The sequence below is a fragment of the Hemicordylus capensis genome, chromosome 8, assembly GCF_027244095.1.
Source record: "Hemicordylus capensis ecotype Gifberg chromosome 8, rHemCap1.1.pri, whole genome shotgun sequence".
Classification (NCBI taxonomy): domain Eukaryota; kingdom Metazoa; phylum Chordata; class Lepidosauria; order Squamata; family Cordylidae; genus Hemicordylus; species Hemicordylus capensis.
Window position 1 is genome coordinate 32,955,948 of NC_069664.1, and position 16,537 is coordinate 32,972,484.

Below are 16,537 nucleotides of genomic sequence, written 5' to 3' on the forward strand. Positions count from 1 at the left end.
AACCCCTAGAACCTGGTATCCAAGATTCCCAGGAAGCCAAACTGTGCAGTAGACCACAGCCCTGACTGTACCAATGAAAAGTCTTGTTGACATAAATTCAAGGCACAGGATAAAGGGCAAGACATCAGCAAAAGAGAGCCAGCATGGTGTAGTGGTGAGAGTGCTGGACTAGGACTCTAGGGGAGACCCGGGTTCAAATCCCCCTTCAGCCATGAGACTTGCTGGGTGACTCTGGGCCAGTCACTTCTCTCTCAGCCTAACCAACTTCATAGGGTTGTTGTGAGGAGTAACTTAAGTATGTAGTACTCCGCTCTGGGCTCCTTGGAGGAAGAGCAGGATATAAAATGTTAAACAAACAAACAGTGCTCTCCTCCCCCCCCCCAAAAAAAATACACACGTCCGGCTACTGCAGGCTTACCAATTCACTGCCACACAAAGCAGGAGGTACAAGCACAACTCTAGCAAGTAAGAGAAGGAAGCCATTCCCTGGCCGATCCTGTCAGAGGCATGCAGGCAGAGCCGGAGTACTGTGCAGCACAGATGACTAGCTGGCACATCTTGCAAGGAGGTGGGGGATGCCTTCACCTCATGCCTGTGGGATTCCCAGAGGCACGTGGTGGGCCACTGAGGGTAAGAGGAGGCTGGACCACAAAGGTCCTGAGCCTGACCCAGCAGCAGGGCTGTTCTCATGTTCTTTGGCTGGATGCACTGGTGACCTGGCCTGAGCTGGAAGCAATGGCCTATGAACACATCTGCACCTTGGAGATGTACCTCTCATCTGCCTCTGCCTGTCCTGGACTTCGCTCCACTTGCAGGCTGCCTTTGTTCTGGTCCTTCTCTTGTGCCAGCCAACCACGGGCCTGCAAGAAAAATCAAGAATTACAGGATTTGTCACCACATGCTGTTACAGCAAGAAGATGGAGGCAGCTGGTGCCAAGCTATTAACAGATCCTTTTGAGACAAGCCCAGAAAAGCTGCTCTAAGTTAGACAATTCAAGAGCCTAGGCAAAATAGTTAAAGCCCATAGAGCTCTGGCTCCAGACGGGCTGGATTCCTCCAGTGGACCAGACTACCAGCATACTTCACATATGCTTCAACAAAAGCTCAGTCAGCAACACAATAGGAATGTTCCAACTACCAGAAACATCCCACGTGGTGGTTGTTTTAAAGAAGACAGTTGCTGGAGCATCCACCTGCGGAGAACCTGGGTGCAGAACTCTGCTGATTCAGGCTTTGGCATTCCTGAGTGGCTCCCCTGAAGCTTTCTGCTGCCACTATCTCCTTAGTTCACCCAAGCACCACAATAAGGAGGACCTGCGTCTCTCTGGCTGCCTTATCAGGAATCAGTCTCCTCCAGCCTCCCCTGTCTCCATGAAGTAAGACTCAGCTAAGATTGCATGGCTTCTGCAAAGGTAAATCTTGCCTCACAAACCTTCTGGAGTTCTTTGAGAGTGCCAACAAGTGTGTGGATCAAGGTGATCCATTTGATATACCTGGACTTCAAAAAAGCTTTTGACAAAGTTCCTCATCAAAGACTCTTGAGGAAACTTAGCAGTCGTGGGATAAGGGGACAAGTACATATGTGGATTGCTAACTGGTTGAAAGACAGGAAACAGAGGGTAGGTATAAATGGAGAGTTTTCACAATGGAGGGAAGTAAGAAGTGGAGTCCCCCAGGGATCTGTACTGGGACCGGTGCTTTTTAATTGATTCATAAATGATCTAGAAATAGGGGTAAGCAGCGAGGTGGCAAAATTTGCAGATGATACCAAACTCTTTCAGGCAGTGAAATCCAAAATAGATTGTGAGGAGCTCCAAAAGGATCTCTCCAAACTCGGTGAGTGGGCGACAAAATGGCAAATGTGGTTCAGTGTTGACAAGTGTAAAGTGATGCACATTGGGACGAAAAACCCACAACTTCAAGTCTACGCTGATGGGATCTGAGCTGTCGGTGACTGACCAGGAGAGGGATCTTGGGGTCATGGTGGACAGCTCGTTGAAAGTGTCGACTCAATGTGCAGCAGCTGTGAAAAAGGCTAATTCCATGCTAGGGATCATTAGGAAGGGGACTGAAAATAAAACAGCTAATATTATAATGCCCTTGTGCAAAACTATGGTGTGGCCACACCTGGTGTACTGCTTACAGTTCTGGTCACCTCATCTAAAAAAGGACATTGTAAAACTGGAAAAGGTGCAGAAGAGGGCAACCAAGATGATCTAGAGCAGAGATTCTCAACATTGGGTCCTCAAATGTTCTTGGACTTCAACTCCCATAATCCCCAACCAAAGGCCACTGGGGCTGGGGGATTACGGGAGTTGAAGTCCAACAACATCTGGGGACCCAACGTTGAGAATCCCTGATCTAGAGCACCTTCCTTATGAGGCAAGGCTACAACACCTGGGGCTTTTTAGTTTAGAAAAAATATGACCGCGGGGAGACATGACAGAGGTATATAAAATCATGCACGGTGTGGAGAAAGTGGATAGAGAGAAATTTCTCTCTCACACACAAAACATTAGAACCAGGGGTCATTCCATGAAATTGATTGCCAAGAAATTTAGGTCCAACAAATGGAAGGACTTTTTTCACACAACGCATAACCAACTTGTGGAATTCTCTGCCACAAGATTTGGTGACAGCCAACAACCTGAATAGCCTTAAGAGGGGTTTGGATAACTTCATGGAGGAGAGGTCTATCTATGGCTCTAATTGGAGGGCTATAGGCCACCTCCAGCCTCAAAGGCAGGATGCCTCAGAGCAGCAGTTGCAGGGGAGTAACAGCAGGAGAGAGAGCATGCCCTCAACTCCTGCTTGTAGGCTTCCAGTGGCATCTGGTGGGCCACTGTGTGAAACACATTGCTGGATTAGATGGGGCTTGGGTCTGATCCAGCAGGGCTGTTCTTATATTCTTAATAACTAGCCGACCCCACACAGAGCATCTGTGTGCTCTTTGAGGCCAGTGGTTACCTCTTCCCCCCACCTTCTGCCCCAATCTCCACTTCCAGGCCCAACCGCCTCTCTTCCCCATCGCCACTCCCCCCCACTTCCTGGGTCTTGCCTCCACAGCTGGGCTGGGCCCACTGCTGCCTCTGGCCTCTGCAGCCAGGCCTGCCGCTTCCGCAGCGACCAATCCTCCTGGGTGTGCCTCAGCCAATCAGCTGGGCACTGGGACGCACATTCCAAGGCAAACCCAGGAGAATTAATATAATAGATGGGTGACTTCAACTACCCACACATAGACTAGGCTAATTCACATTCAGATGACAGAAAGGCCAAATTTCTAGATGTGCTAAATGACTGTGCTTTAGAACAGTTAGTTGCAGAACCAACCAGAGAGATGGCAACTTTGGATTTAATCCTGAGTGCTGCACAGGACCTGGTGCGAGATGTCAGAGTTACAGAACCATTGGGGAGCAGTGACCATAGTGTGATCCAATTCAGCATATATGCAAGCGGAGAATTCCAAGGAAGTCCAACACAGATGCACTGGACTTCAGAAGAGGAAACTTCTCAAAAATGTGGGGACTGGTAAGAAGGAAGTTGAAAGGGAAAGTTGGGGGGATCGAATCCTAGAAAGGGATTCTAGAACGCATGGAACTTATTTAAAACCACAATAATAGAAGCACAGTTGGAATATATACCAAGAAAGAGGAAAGGTACCACCAAGCTCAGGAGGACACCAGCGTGGCTAACAAGTAGAGAATCAGGGAAGCAATAAAAGGGAAGACGACCTGCTTCAGAAAATGGAAGTCCTGCCCAAATGAAGAGAACAGGAAGGAACATAAACTCTGACAAAAGAAATGCAAGGAGACAATAAGAGGTGAAAAAAGAGAGTTTGAGGAGCATATAGGTAGAAGTGTCAAGGGGAATAACAAAAACTTATTTAAATATATCAGAAGTAGTAAACCTGCCAGGGAGGCAGTTGGACCCTTAGAAGATGAGGGTGTGAAAGGGATTATTAAGGAGGATAAGGAGATTACAGAGAAGCTGAATGAGTTCTTTGCATCTGTCTTCATAGGAGAGAATACTGACCATATACACACTCCAGAGCTTTGCTTCTCAGGTTTGGAGGCTTGAAGAACTGGACCAATTTGACGTGACAAGGGAAGATGTTCTAAATTGTCTTGAAAAACTAAAAATTAACACATCTCCAGGGCCAGACAGCATCCACCCAAGAGTCCTGAAGGAACTCAGATGTAAAATTGCTGATCTCCTAGCAAACATATATAACTTGTCCCGACAATCAGGCTCTGTACCAGAGGACTGGAGAGTAGCCAATGTGACTCCAATTTCCAAAAAGAGATCCAGGGAGAATTCAGGAAACTACAGGCTGGTTAGCCTAATTTCGGTGCTGGGTAAATTGATGGAAAGCATACTTAAGGACAAAACTGTTAAGCATATAGAAGTATGGATGTGCACAGAACCAGGTGAGGGTGGTTCGATGGTGGGGGTGTGTGCTGCTTTAAGAGCGGGAAAGGGTGCACTTACCCCTCCCTCCGCTCCCCCCACCAGTGCTCCTTTCCCTCCCAAGGATAATTGGGTTAGGGTCAGCAGGGAGCTATGCTGCCACCCTGATTAACTTTGGGGGAAAGGAGCACTGCCGGGGGAAGAGCGGAGGGAGGGGGAAGTGCACTCTCCCCCGCTCTTAAAGCAGCACCATCACCCCCGCCATCGAACTGGTTCCATGCACATCCTTATACGGAATGTCCGACTTCTGTGGCTTGCACTAGGGACTTCTGCCTCCACTTCCAGTGCTGAGCTGCTAGAGCAGCCACAGCAATTCTTATGTATATCACAGGGCCAAGCACCTCTCCTTCAAGCAGCTCAGGGCTGAAAAGACAAGACTGTCTATTTCATCCTCATGTCATCCTGTGAAGTCGACAGGAGACTGCTCGGTTAACATCATGGCTGTATGTTTCCCACAACCCTTCATTCAGCCAGCTAAGCCATCCTGGCCTCTGGGTTCTATCAGCAACTCACTGCAATGCAGACAAGGAGGCAGCATGGGCCACAGTGTGCATAGCTGCCAAAGGAGGGAATGACAGAGGCCAACACACCCCGGGGGGTGCGTGTGTGTGTGTTTTGCAATGATACAAACCCTGGTCCCTCTGACTGAAGGGGCAGCTTCTATTGCTACAAGGTCAGGCCCATCAGTGTGTAGTGGAAGCTTTTGAAGTTCACTCGGATCACCTCCAGGCCAAGCAGTTCCGGCCACACGTTCTGCACTCCAAGTACTCACCAGCTGAGTGTCTGAACATGAGCGAAGTGCTTGCCCCTGCCTTCTGTGTCTACCATCTTCATTCAATTGCAGACTCACCATGATGTCACACAGCTCAGGGTCCAAGTGGTCAGAAAGCTGCCATTCCTTCATGGGACCGCTGCCTTCAGAAGCCTTCAAAAACCAGAGGACAGGCATCACCATCACTGATGGACAGGCACCCATGTCAGAGACCTTCCTTGAAGAACAAGCCCAGACCGTGAAAGAGAAGGCTGCAAGCTGACTGACCCCTGGCTGTCTAAAGAAAATGCCTCCAAGGTTGCAGCCCACAGATACAGAAATGGAAAGGAGCAGACTTTTGCAGGGAAGGTTTTGGTTTTGGAAAAACCAAGTGCTATTAAAAACTGAACAGATCTCTCAGGTGTATTCAAGAGACCTTGCTTAATTCCCTTGCTTACTCTCACTCTCTCAATTCCGGTCTCATAACATGAGAGAACTGGGCTGTTCCAAGCCCAAGTAGCTTTGCTGCTTGTCTGTAGCAATTAAACACTTGCCTCCCAGAAAACCCATCCATGGCTTTCTAGTCATCTGACTGTGTTTAGGAAGACTCTCAGTTCGCTGTGTGGCTTCTGCCCTCCGGAGCACCAGGGCAAGGAGGGATGGGTGGCAGGGCTGGTTGCCCTTGAAAGCTTGCCAGAACTTGCAGTGCCTCTCTGGCGGGCTTCAGAGCTTTGCCTCAAGAGGTTGCTGCTGTGCAGGAGGCCTTGGCATGTGGTTTTGAGCCATGTGCTTGAACAGAAGCTCGATCCCACCAACAGGGATAGCAGAGGAGAAATCCCAGGGGTAGGCATACAAGGGTGGGGACTCAATCCAAGGAAGATTGCTGGTCTGATGGGAGCAAGCATGCCTTGTCCCCTGATCTAAGCAGGGTCCGCCCTGGTTGCATATGAAAGGGAGACTAGAAGTGTGAGCACTGGAAGAGATTCCCCTCAGGGGATGGAGCCGATCTGGGAAGAGCATCTAGGGTCCAAGTCCCCTCCCTGGCAGCATCTCCAACGAGATAGGGCTGGGAGAGAGACTCCTGCCTACAACCTTGGAGAAGCGGCTGCCAGTCTGTGAAGACAATACTGAGCTAGGTGGACCAAGGGTCTGACTCAGTATATGGCAGCTTCCTATATTCCCTAAGATCTTTCCTGGCTCTGTACTTGAGATCTTTTTAGGAGAGGAATGCTGGTCTTGTGGTCGCAAGCATGCCTTGTCCCCTTAGCTAAGCAGGGTCCACCCTGGTTGCACATGAATGGGAGACTAGAAGTGTGAGCACCGGAAGAGATTCCCCCACTCAGGGGATGGAGCCATTTTGGGAAGAGCAAAAGGTTCCAAGTCCGTCCCCCCCTCCACGCCGCAGCATCTCCAAGATGGGGTTGAGCGAGATTCCTGCCTGCAACCTTGGAGAAGCCGCTGCCAGTCTGTGTGTAGACAATACTGAGCTAGATGGACCTATGGTCTGATTCAGTATATGGCAGTTTCCTATGTTCCTAAGAGTGGCAAATAAAGCAAATAAAAAGATTGGTTGTTTGGGTTTGTTTTAAAGAGTTAATGAGAAGAGAAAAAATAAAGCAAGGGAAGAGAGAGGAATGAGCAGATTGAGAAGGCAGAATGTTACCATGAGAAGGTAGAAGTTACCATTGAGAAGGCAGAATGTTACCAGGTTGCATGAAATAAAACAGATAGGGGTTCTCCTTTGCCTGTTATAAAGGCTTCTCGCTAGCATGCCCTGTCTCTCTGGTGCAGCGGGGAGAGATAATCCGCACTGGATGCATGGCCTCCTACCACAACAAAGGAAAGGGCAACCAAAGTAAGTGAGCTGGAGGCACACTTTCCCCGTGGAGAAAGGCATTTTGGTCTCTTAATTTGTGGCCAGGGTGGGGGGTGCAGAACAACCGGTTAGGATGGTCTGCCCTTGGAGGCTTATAGATCCTAATGGATTCCTGATGGCTCTGGGGAAGTTTCCTGCTGAGAGTGGATGATCCTGTGGATGGCCTGGTCTCCCTCTGGTATGAGGAGATGGGTCGGGCTACTGACATGGTTGCGCTTAGGCGTCCTCGTAAGTTGCAGACAATTAAGCCGGGTGGCAGACGGCTTGAACCTTGTTGGCGGGGAACTCAGAATGAATGTGACTAAACACAGGCTAGAGCACATATTAGGGCCTACTCTATGGTGGTTATGGCAGCGAAGAAATCCCATTTTCCCACCACCATCACTTCTGCTCAATGTCGTCCAGTGGAGCTTTTTCGAGTGGTTCAGGGCCTCCTAGGTGAGGACCCCAACGACCATCCAACAGAACCCTTGGCAGCCTGCTGTGACCAATTTGCATTACATTTTGTGGATAAAATTGCTTGAATCCGTTCTGACTTGGATGCTAAGATTTTTGCAGTGCTGGAACTGGATGTTGCCAATGCACCGTCTGGTCTTGTTATATGGGATTGTTTTCGAACCGTCTTGCCTGAGGTCAACAGGCTGCTTGGAAAGCTGAGGCCTACCATGTGCATGCTTGACCCTTGCCCTTCACAGTTGGTGAAGGCTGCTAGGGAGGGACTGGGTCCATGGGTGGCGGGGGTGATGAATGCCTCTCTAAGGCAGGGGGTGGCACCCCCTCAGCTGAAGGAGGCAATCATCTGGACCCTCCTAAAAAAGCCCTCATTGGACCCAGACGGCCTGAATAACTTTCAACCAGTTTCTAACCTCCCCTTCTTGGGCAGGTGTTGGAGAGCATAGCGGCGTCTCAGCTCCAGGCTGCCCTGTATGAATCTGATTACTTAGATCCTTTCCAGTCTGGCTTCTGACCTGGATATGGGATGGAAACTGCCTTGGTCACCCTGGTGGATGGCCTACACCAGGAGATAGACAGAGGGAGTGTGACTTTGTTGATTCTCCTGGACCTCTCAGCCGCTTTCAATACTATCGACCATGGTATCCTTCTGGGACGTCTCTCTGGGCTGGGACTTGGGGACACGGTTATACAGTGGCTCCACTCCTACCTTGAGAGTTATACTCAGAAGGTGGCGCTGGGGGATGCTTGTTCCAGCCCCTGGCCTATGGCGTGCCACAGGGATAGGAACATAGGAAGCTGCCATATACTGAGTCAGACCCTTGGTCTATCTAGCTCAGTATTTTCTTCACAGACTGGCAGCAGCTTCTCCAAGGTTGCAGGCAGGAATCTCTTTCAGCCCTATCTTGGAGATGCCAGGGAAGGAACTTGGGACCTAGATGCTCTTCCCAGGGTAGCTCCATCCCCTGAGGGGAGTATCTTCCAGTGCTCACACTTCTATTCTTTCCCCCATGCTGTTTAACATCTATACGAAACCTCTGGGAGAGGTCATTTGTAGGTGTGGGCTGCAGTGCCATCAGTAAGCAGATGACACCCAGGTCCACCTATCTTTTAAGTCAGCAGACACCAGGGAAGCAGTGGATGCTCTGAACCATGGCTTGAAGGATGTTCTGGACTGGATGGGGGCAAACAAACTGAAACTTAATCCAGTTAAGACGGAAGTGCTCTGGATTGGTAAAACTGATTATCCCAGTAGTGAGGTAAATCTGGTCTTGGATGGGGTCACACTCCCTCTGAAAGACCGCGTCCGCAGCTTGAGGGTGCTTCTGGACCCAACACTATCCTTGGAGGCACAGGTGGTGACGGTGTGCAGAAGTGCCTTTTACCAGCTGCGGTTGGTGCACCAGCTGCAACCCTACTTGGAGAAGTCGGACCTGAACTTAGTCACTCATGCTTTGGTAACATCTAGATCTAAGTTCCACATAGATGCACTCCACGTGGGGCTGCCCTTGAAGACAGTTTGTAAGCTTCAGCAGGTCCAGAATGCTGCTGCAAGGATGCTCATGAGTACAAGTCGTTCTATGAGTGTCACACCCACCCTGCGGCAGCTTCATTGGTTACTGGTCTGCTTCTGGGCTAGATTCAAGGTGCTGGTCTTGACCTTTAAGGCCCTACATGGCTTGAGGCTGGGGTACCCATCGGGCCACATTTACCCCTATGAAGCTGCCAGGGCTCTCCGCTCTTCATCTCAGGCCCAGCTCATGGCTCTGCCACTAACAGAGATCCAGTTGGCAGGGACTAGAGACAGGGCCTTTTCAGTTGTGGCCCCTCAGCTTTGGAACGCTCTCCCTGAAGAGCTTCGCCATGCTCCCTCTCTCAGAGCTTTTTTTAAAAAAACAACTAAAACATATCTTTTTAAAGAGGCTTTTTAATGTTTCACCTGTTGCTTGTATCTGGTAGGTTCTTAGTTTTTAGCTTTTTAAAGCATTTCACTTTAAATTTTAAAAGCTAAATCTGATTGTGGCCAGGTGCATGAGCACAGACGTCATACTCGTGCGCGCGCACATATCCAGCGTGTGCACATGTGCCAAGTGCTTCTGGGTACTTCCGGCCAAGGACAACACCAGGGCGTCAGGGAGGTATGCTGCTGCCCCAACGGACACTTTTTAAATGGAGCGTCAGCGGGGGAAACGCAGCGGGAAGGGTAAGGGCACCCTCCCCCGCCCTTAAAAGGTATGCCCCCTGCCTTTGAACCGGCCAAACCATAAAGGGCCTCCGAACCAGTTCTGTGCACATCCCTAGTAAATACAGTTGCTATTGCATCTGGCCTCTTGTTTTCCTTTTAGGAATATAGGAAGCTGCCATATACTGAGTCAGACCCTTGGTCCATCTAGCTCAGTACTGTCTACACAGACCGGCAGCGGCTTCTCCCAGGCTGCAGGCAGGAGTCTCTCTCAGCCCGAACTTGGAGATGCTGCCAGGGAGGCAATTTGGAACCTTCTCTGCATGCAAGCAGGCAGATGCTCTTCCCAGAGCAACCTCATCCCCTAAGGGGAAGATCTCACAGTGCTCATATCCGTAGTCTCCATTCTAAATGCAAACCAGGGTGGACTCATAAGAACATAAGAACAGCCCTGCTGGATCAGGCCCAAGGAAGCCCATCTAGTCCAGCATCCTGTTTCGCACAGTGGCCCACCAAATGCCGCTGGAAGCCACAGACAGGAGTTGAGGGCGAGCCCTCTCTCCTGCCATTACTCCCCTGCAACTGGTACTCAGAGGCATCCTGCCTTTGAGGCTGGAGGTGGCCCACAGCCTGCTTAACAAAGCAAAACAAAGAGGACAATTCATGCTCGCTATCACAAGACCAACTCTCCTCCAGTATTTGTCAGTAAAACTTTGTAAAATGTTGCTCTTGTTGGCATCCTTCACCGGAGCATCAGCAGAGTCACTCTCTCCTGACTGAGAGGTTTCAACAGGAACTGCTCTTGGCGGCCGGAGCCGGAGCTCAGAACTCCACTCCTTGAGCTCCCATCAGTGGTGATTTGGCTGCTGGTTGCAAGAGAGTTAAGCACTCTGGATGCTCTGACTCAACAATCACAGCACTTTTCAATGACAAGGATCAATAAAGGAAAAGATGCTTTCTCAAAACAGGCAGATCTTCCCTAGCTTTGAGAGGAACATCCCTCATCTCTAGACAAGCCCAATCCATACAATCTAACAGAAACTCCATATTTCAAATACAACCACTCCCACTTAACTCTACAGAACGAAACAGTAGCAAGAGCACACCTTTTGCTTTTGGGACAGTAATCTGGTCAATCTTGTCCGTGGCACAGCTGCTCTTGTTCTCCCCAAGATTACCAGAGCACCAGCTCTGCCAGGAAAACTGGCACTTTCTGTCCAAAATACCAGCAGGTTTTCCAGTCAGGAAACACATACCTCATTGTCCAAGCTGGCACTCAGACCACTAACATCGACATGGAGGTTCTTCAGAAGCTCAGCAGTCCCACGAGGACTCTAGATATGCAAGAGGAGATTTGCAGCGTGAAGAATTCATGCTGGGGACAAAAAGGAAAGGGAACTCCCCCGGCCCTGATCTGCTCCCCTACCCACACCGTGACAGCATAACAGAAGCCTCTGTGGCATCATTCTGGGGACTACAGGTAGACACCGCGAAGCATGAAACTGGATTTGTATGCACAGGTTGCCCCTGTGGCCGACCAGTCTGTGAGTCTGAGGGCTGCATGAGAAGTGGAGGACTTCTGCAAAGGAGGAGGAGGATCCCAATGGTGTGTCAGTCACTACATGCAGTTCAAGCCACATCCAGGCACAGCTCTGTTTTGTCGTGCATTCCTTAGCTCTCGATGCGGCAAAGCAGTCAGGCAGTGTGCATGGGGCTTTCCCCGCTACACGCTCTCTGCACAGAAAACTAATTGCATTTAAAACAACTCTGATTTGCAGCTCGGCCTGCATGCGGAGTCAACAGCTGAAGCTGCCGCTGAGCCATTTTCAAGCACAGGTGATTTGGGAGCCTGTTACAAGTGGTGGCTCTCTAGAGCAGGGTTTCTTAACCTTGGGCCCCCAGATGTTGTTGGACTACAAGTCCCATAATCCGCAAGCAAAAGCCATTGCAGCTGAGGATTCTGGGAGTTGTAGTCCAACAACATTTGGGGGCCTAAGGTTAAGAAACCCTGCTCTAGAGAAAAAGAGGTGCAGCTTGGATGTGGGAAGTCAAACATCCCACCAGGGACCAATCATCAGAGGCTCCCTTTCTCCCTAAAGCAGAAAAGACCACAAATTCCAATGCAAATACAGCAGACTCAAAGCTTCAAAAATAAAACAAGGTGCCTAAAAGGAAGCTCCAGGGAGAGCCTGTCGCTCAACGGGCAGGCACTTGCTTTGCAAGTATGGATACATACCACCACCGGAGACGCATCGTGGCAAGCTCTCTGGGTGCTTACACCCACAACCATTTTTCTGGCGGGGAGAGGGAAGATGGGGAAGAGGATGCCTCTACAATGTACCCTGAGAGCTGTGCTCAGAATCCACCCAATGGCCATTTGAGGGCTCTGGAAGGAAGACCTCCCCTTCTCACAGAGAGCAGTGCAGAGAGAACCCTCTGTCTGAGGAAGTGGGGGTGAGGTGTAGAGACTTGCTCCCCCCCCCCACATACTGGCAGACCAGGTGGGCCTCCAGCCCAAGAACACACCAGGGGACAAGGGTCTGCAAAGTCCCTTCAAGACTTTCTCACACAGCCCACTTTAAACTGAGCACTGCCAAAGACCACAACACTCCCTTACATCAGTGCTGCCTTCATCCGTTTCTGCCCCACTGGCAACTGGTTGGTTCAAGGGCACTTCTGCTTCAGAGCCCAACATATCTTTCCTGTGGCTAGAAGGCTACAGAAAACAACACACACCATTTAGCAGGTACGTTACACGGAGTTGGGAAGCCACCCAAACCAGCTCTGTGTTCTGCCAAATGACAGGAACAGGACCTCGGATGCAGAGATCTTTCCCACTGCAGTTCTTTGGGCCAGTGGCCTGGGTTCCACCAAGCTTCTCCCATTAGCACTGAATGAATCACAAAGTGTGCTGGCTGGAGCATCCCCCGCAAAGCCACAGAATGGAGCAAGACCTCCGAGGCTGCGGTGGTGATGGGCTGCCCAGGGGCAAGTTGAAATCCTGGAGACTGAGGAGAGGGCAGGCACAAGGAACTCCAGCTGAAGGTGGCTATGACTGGACCACAAGTTCCATGCAGTCTTGTCTGGCTTCCCACACCAAAGGCCTCCCCATTTTTGGAAGAGTGCCATTAGAATTGCCTTGCCAGGTCACACCAAGGGCTCCGCTGAGCTCAGCAGCAGCCACTGCCACCCCCAGCAATCTTAACCCATTCCTAGGGGCATCTGACTGGCTGCCACTGGAAATGAGGTGTGAAAGGGATGGCGTTCCCATTCCACCACCCCCCGCCCCCATAATTCAGTGTTCAGAGGTATTCTGCCTCTCTACATAGAGGTTCCATTTAATTATCAGAGCTAACAGACCCCTCCACCTCCTCAAACCTGATTCTTTTAATAAGGCTAAATTACAATTCCCAGCCTCCTTTGTGAAAGGCTTGCTTCTTAAATTAGTGCAATGCCAACATGCACTTGGGTTTCGTGCTGGGAGCAGTGAGCACAAGTGCATACCACAATATTCCAGCTGCCAGTTTTCAGAAGTTGTTGTTAATGAAGTCCAAGCAGTCAGGTCAGGGAAATGCGCATTGATCTCCAGAGCTCTCCCTCCAGCAACAAGCACTGGAGTACATTACATGATTTGCACGCCAGCATTTCAGGGGTCGCTTCTCAACTCACCATCAGACCGTGCTCCTTCCATTCATGGGCTTGCAAAGCAGGTCACTGCCCACAGGGTCAGAGTGCATCTGGGAAACACCATGGACACCCCACATGGCTACATCACCACCAAGGCCACCAAAGGTGCCAGCCAAAAGCATTCAGTCCACCTGACAGCAGTAAACACTGCTTCAGGACCTCAAAGAGCTAACCCTTCAACTTTCACAGCTGAAATTAAACTTCAGCATCGTTGCAATGTCCCCCACCATAGCCAAAGATTCACAGCGAGCCATCTTCTCATTCTAGGATCGGCCGATGAAGCTGTCAGGCCACTGGCCCTCCATCTGGGCCAGTACTGGCGACTTAGACAGGTGGTGGCTCTTCCTGGCACTGCTACCCAAGATCCTGCAACAGGAGATGCCCAAGCTGATCTTGGGCCTTCTGAAAGGTAGGTGCCGAGCTACAGGCCCTTATTACATTAGTGTGCATCAATTTTTGTTGTTGCTACCATCACAATTAAAAAAAATAAAAATATTTGCCAGAAGAAGTCAATGCAGAAAAAGAATATTCAGCTTAGCTGTTTTCTGCTGCTTCTTTCCAAGCCAACATTTGCACACATTCCTTTTTCCAATAGTTGCCAATGAAGAGAGGAAGAGCAGGAAAAGGGATGACATGTGAAAGAAAAAGAGAGCCCACTCATGCCAGAAACTGTCCAGGTCAAGCCCAACTCAACTCCAAAGGGAGAATCAATGGCAAGACACACACAGGAATCCTCTGAACTCTGCTTCAATCCTGATATGTGCTGCGGCACACCAGAGCTCTTGCCACAGAAGAAAACCCCTAGGGGGTGGAGGCGACTAAGCCAGTCAGGGGTGCATTGTGCATACTCAAGCACAATAACCACCTCTGCCTTCCACCAGAGGCTGAGGTAAAAATCCCTACATTTGCAACGTTCATTCAAAGCCAGGCAATATGATATAGCAGACTTCTTGTACTTTGGGCACTGGCATTTCCTGTGCCAATACCTATGGCCAAAGCAAAAGGAATTCCAAAGACAAGAAACCACATAAAATCAAGGGAAGACCATAGAAAATGGCTGCCTTGATCAGATGAGTTGGGATCTGAAATGCAAACCAAGAACACACCACACAAGCCAGCTTTGCCCAATGGTAAACCTTTCTGATAAGCCTAATCACAAACCATGAGACCCATCAAAACGTAACAACTTGCACCATGAGGACCCAAGTTTGAGAATCCCTGGACTAGACTATCTAGGCGGTGAGAAGTCCCCACACACTGCCCTGGAGAAAGAGCAAATAAGAGCATCATAAACACACACACCCAAGTGGCCTACCTCTTTACTGCCTCTTGCTGGTGAAAATTCAGGCCTGGAGCCACTCTCTGCCAGTCTTCTGCCCTGGACCAGCTCTCCTTCCACTCGCTTGCTGGCGACAGTGCACACGTGGTCCTTGCCTGAACTCTGCAGTCCCCCTGCCTTGAAGACTGCAGCAGCTTGCCTTGACCTTGCCTCCACTTCTGTGGCTCCTTCCTGAACAATCCCCAGTTCTGTCTTCAGGCCAAGAACAGAGTGGTCCGGCTTTGGCTCTCTGGGCCCTTCTTGCTGCTGCTGCTGCTGCTGCTTGAGGGATTCAGGTCCCGCTGGCTCTGCTCCTCGGGACCTCTTCACCATATGGAGTACATGCTGATAGAACTTCTGATCCTCCGAGTAGCACTCACTTTCTGACCTGTCTTCAAGGGAACTTCGAGGCTGGGCCTGCAGAGCTTCCAGAAAAGGTCTCCTGGCAGCAGTCAGCTGGTCTGCTGGGTGGTCAGAGTCATGAGAGCTCTGAAGGTCCCAGGAGAAGTTGTCCACTTCTCCCAAGATCTGAGAGGCAAAATGGTCAGCCAAACTGCTAGTCACACTGCTGCCATCAGAATCAGACCTGGCACCCCTTGCCTTTCCCTCTCCGGGCTGAACGGGCAGGGCAGCAGCGCCCCCACCTCTCCCGTCCTCTGCCTCCAGTCTCATCTCAGCAGGAGTCCCTGGGGACGGGTCCGGCTGTGGATCAGACACTGGCTGTTGGCTGCCCTCTCTTCCGCTCTTGCTGAACTCTGCTATCCGGCCCTGCTGCAGAAGCTGCTTCTTTCTCCTGCCCTCTACCACTTTCCCAACAGGCCTCAGTTCAACCTTCAGAGAATGGATATCCCCTTGCCCCTCCGCAGCACTGGGCTCACACTTCTGGCCCACAGATATGGGGGGAGAAGCAGTGGAAGGAAACAGCATTTCCTTCTCTATGGTATGAAAGAAGCCCCCATCCTTTGCTGTATAGCTGCCGAACCCCCTGGCCCTTTCTCCAGTCCAGAGACCAGCAAGTGGCTGACAAGACCTAGCTTCCTCCAAAGGACGGTCATTTTCATCCTTACCCAGCTCACCCTCGGAAAACTGACCTCTCTCCTTCAAGGGAGCCCTCATGGCTAGCACAGCTTCTGGAGTCTCCACAGAACACGAGGGTACCTTCAAGGCTTGGGAAATGGGCTTTGCAATGTTGGCGCTCTCCAATTCCTCAGGTTCTGAGTCTGAACCAACACAAGCAGCTCCATTTCGGATTTCTGCAGCCATATCTTGACAGGGATGGTGGCCAGAATCTGGTCTGTTAGAAGATGAAGTTCTTCCCAAAATCTTTTCCACATCTAAAAGGATCTGGCGAGTCCTGTTTGCCTTGTTGGTCAGAAGAGGCTGCAAGTTACCAAGGGTGGGGCCCGACACCAACCTGGGCAGATCACCTGGATCCGGTGGAGGCATCCCCAAGGACTTCCCCTTTCGGGTCTTCAGCAAAGCTTCATTCCTTGTGACCAGACTGCCCTGCTCTAAATCAGGGCTTGCACGCTCAGATGACAGGACAGGGGATGAGACTCTGTAAAAGGATGTCGAAGGAAGGATCCCTGGCTCCGACTGCACCTCCTAAACACACAAAAACCATCTGATAGCACATGGATTGCCTCTGTTCAAGCTAAACAGAACAAATGCTGATCTTTCTCTCAAGGACAAAATCCCATAAAAATGGCAAGCTTCAAAGGAGTCTACCTATGCTGGCCTTCCTGATAGCATTAACTCCTTCCTGCACACCCTCTCCCTGCAGAAAGTCAATGGGGCTGGCCT

The 16,537-nt window shown here is 50.4% G+C and overlaps 1 protein-coding gene across 16 annotated transcripts in view; it reads right to left on the reverse strand.

The window, feature by feature from the left end:
• Window positions 1-16,537, reverse strand: part of CEP164 (centrosomal protein 164) — a 53,126-nt gene that overhangs the window by 33,648 nt on the left and 2,941 nt on the right. For 9 of the 16 annotated variants that reach the window (XR_008311071.1, XM_053269806.1, XM_053269801.1 and 6 more), the window contains exons 4-8: window positions 14,732-16,339; window positions 12,347-12,445; window positions 10,986-11,063; window positions 5,318-5,392; window positions 772-860 (exon numbers count right to left, since the gene is read on the reverse strand). Coding sequence is in view for 15 of the 16 variants with exons in the window: in XM_053269806.1 (XP_053125781.1) it covers window positions 772-860; window positions 5,318-5,392; window positions 10,986-11,063; window positions 12,347-12,445; window positions 14,732-16,339 (1,949 nt within the window). In the remaining variant the exon portion in view is untranslated. The remainder of the gene's footprint in view (window positions 1-771; window positions 861-5,317; window positions 5,393-10,985; window positions 11,064-12,346; window positions 12,446-14,731; window positions 16,340-16,537) is intronic. The other 7 variants (XM_053269810.1, XM_053269803.1, XM_053269802.1 and 4 more) reach the window with 5 other exon arrangements.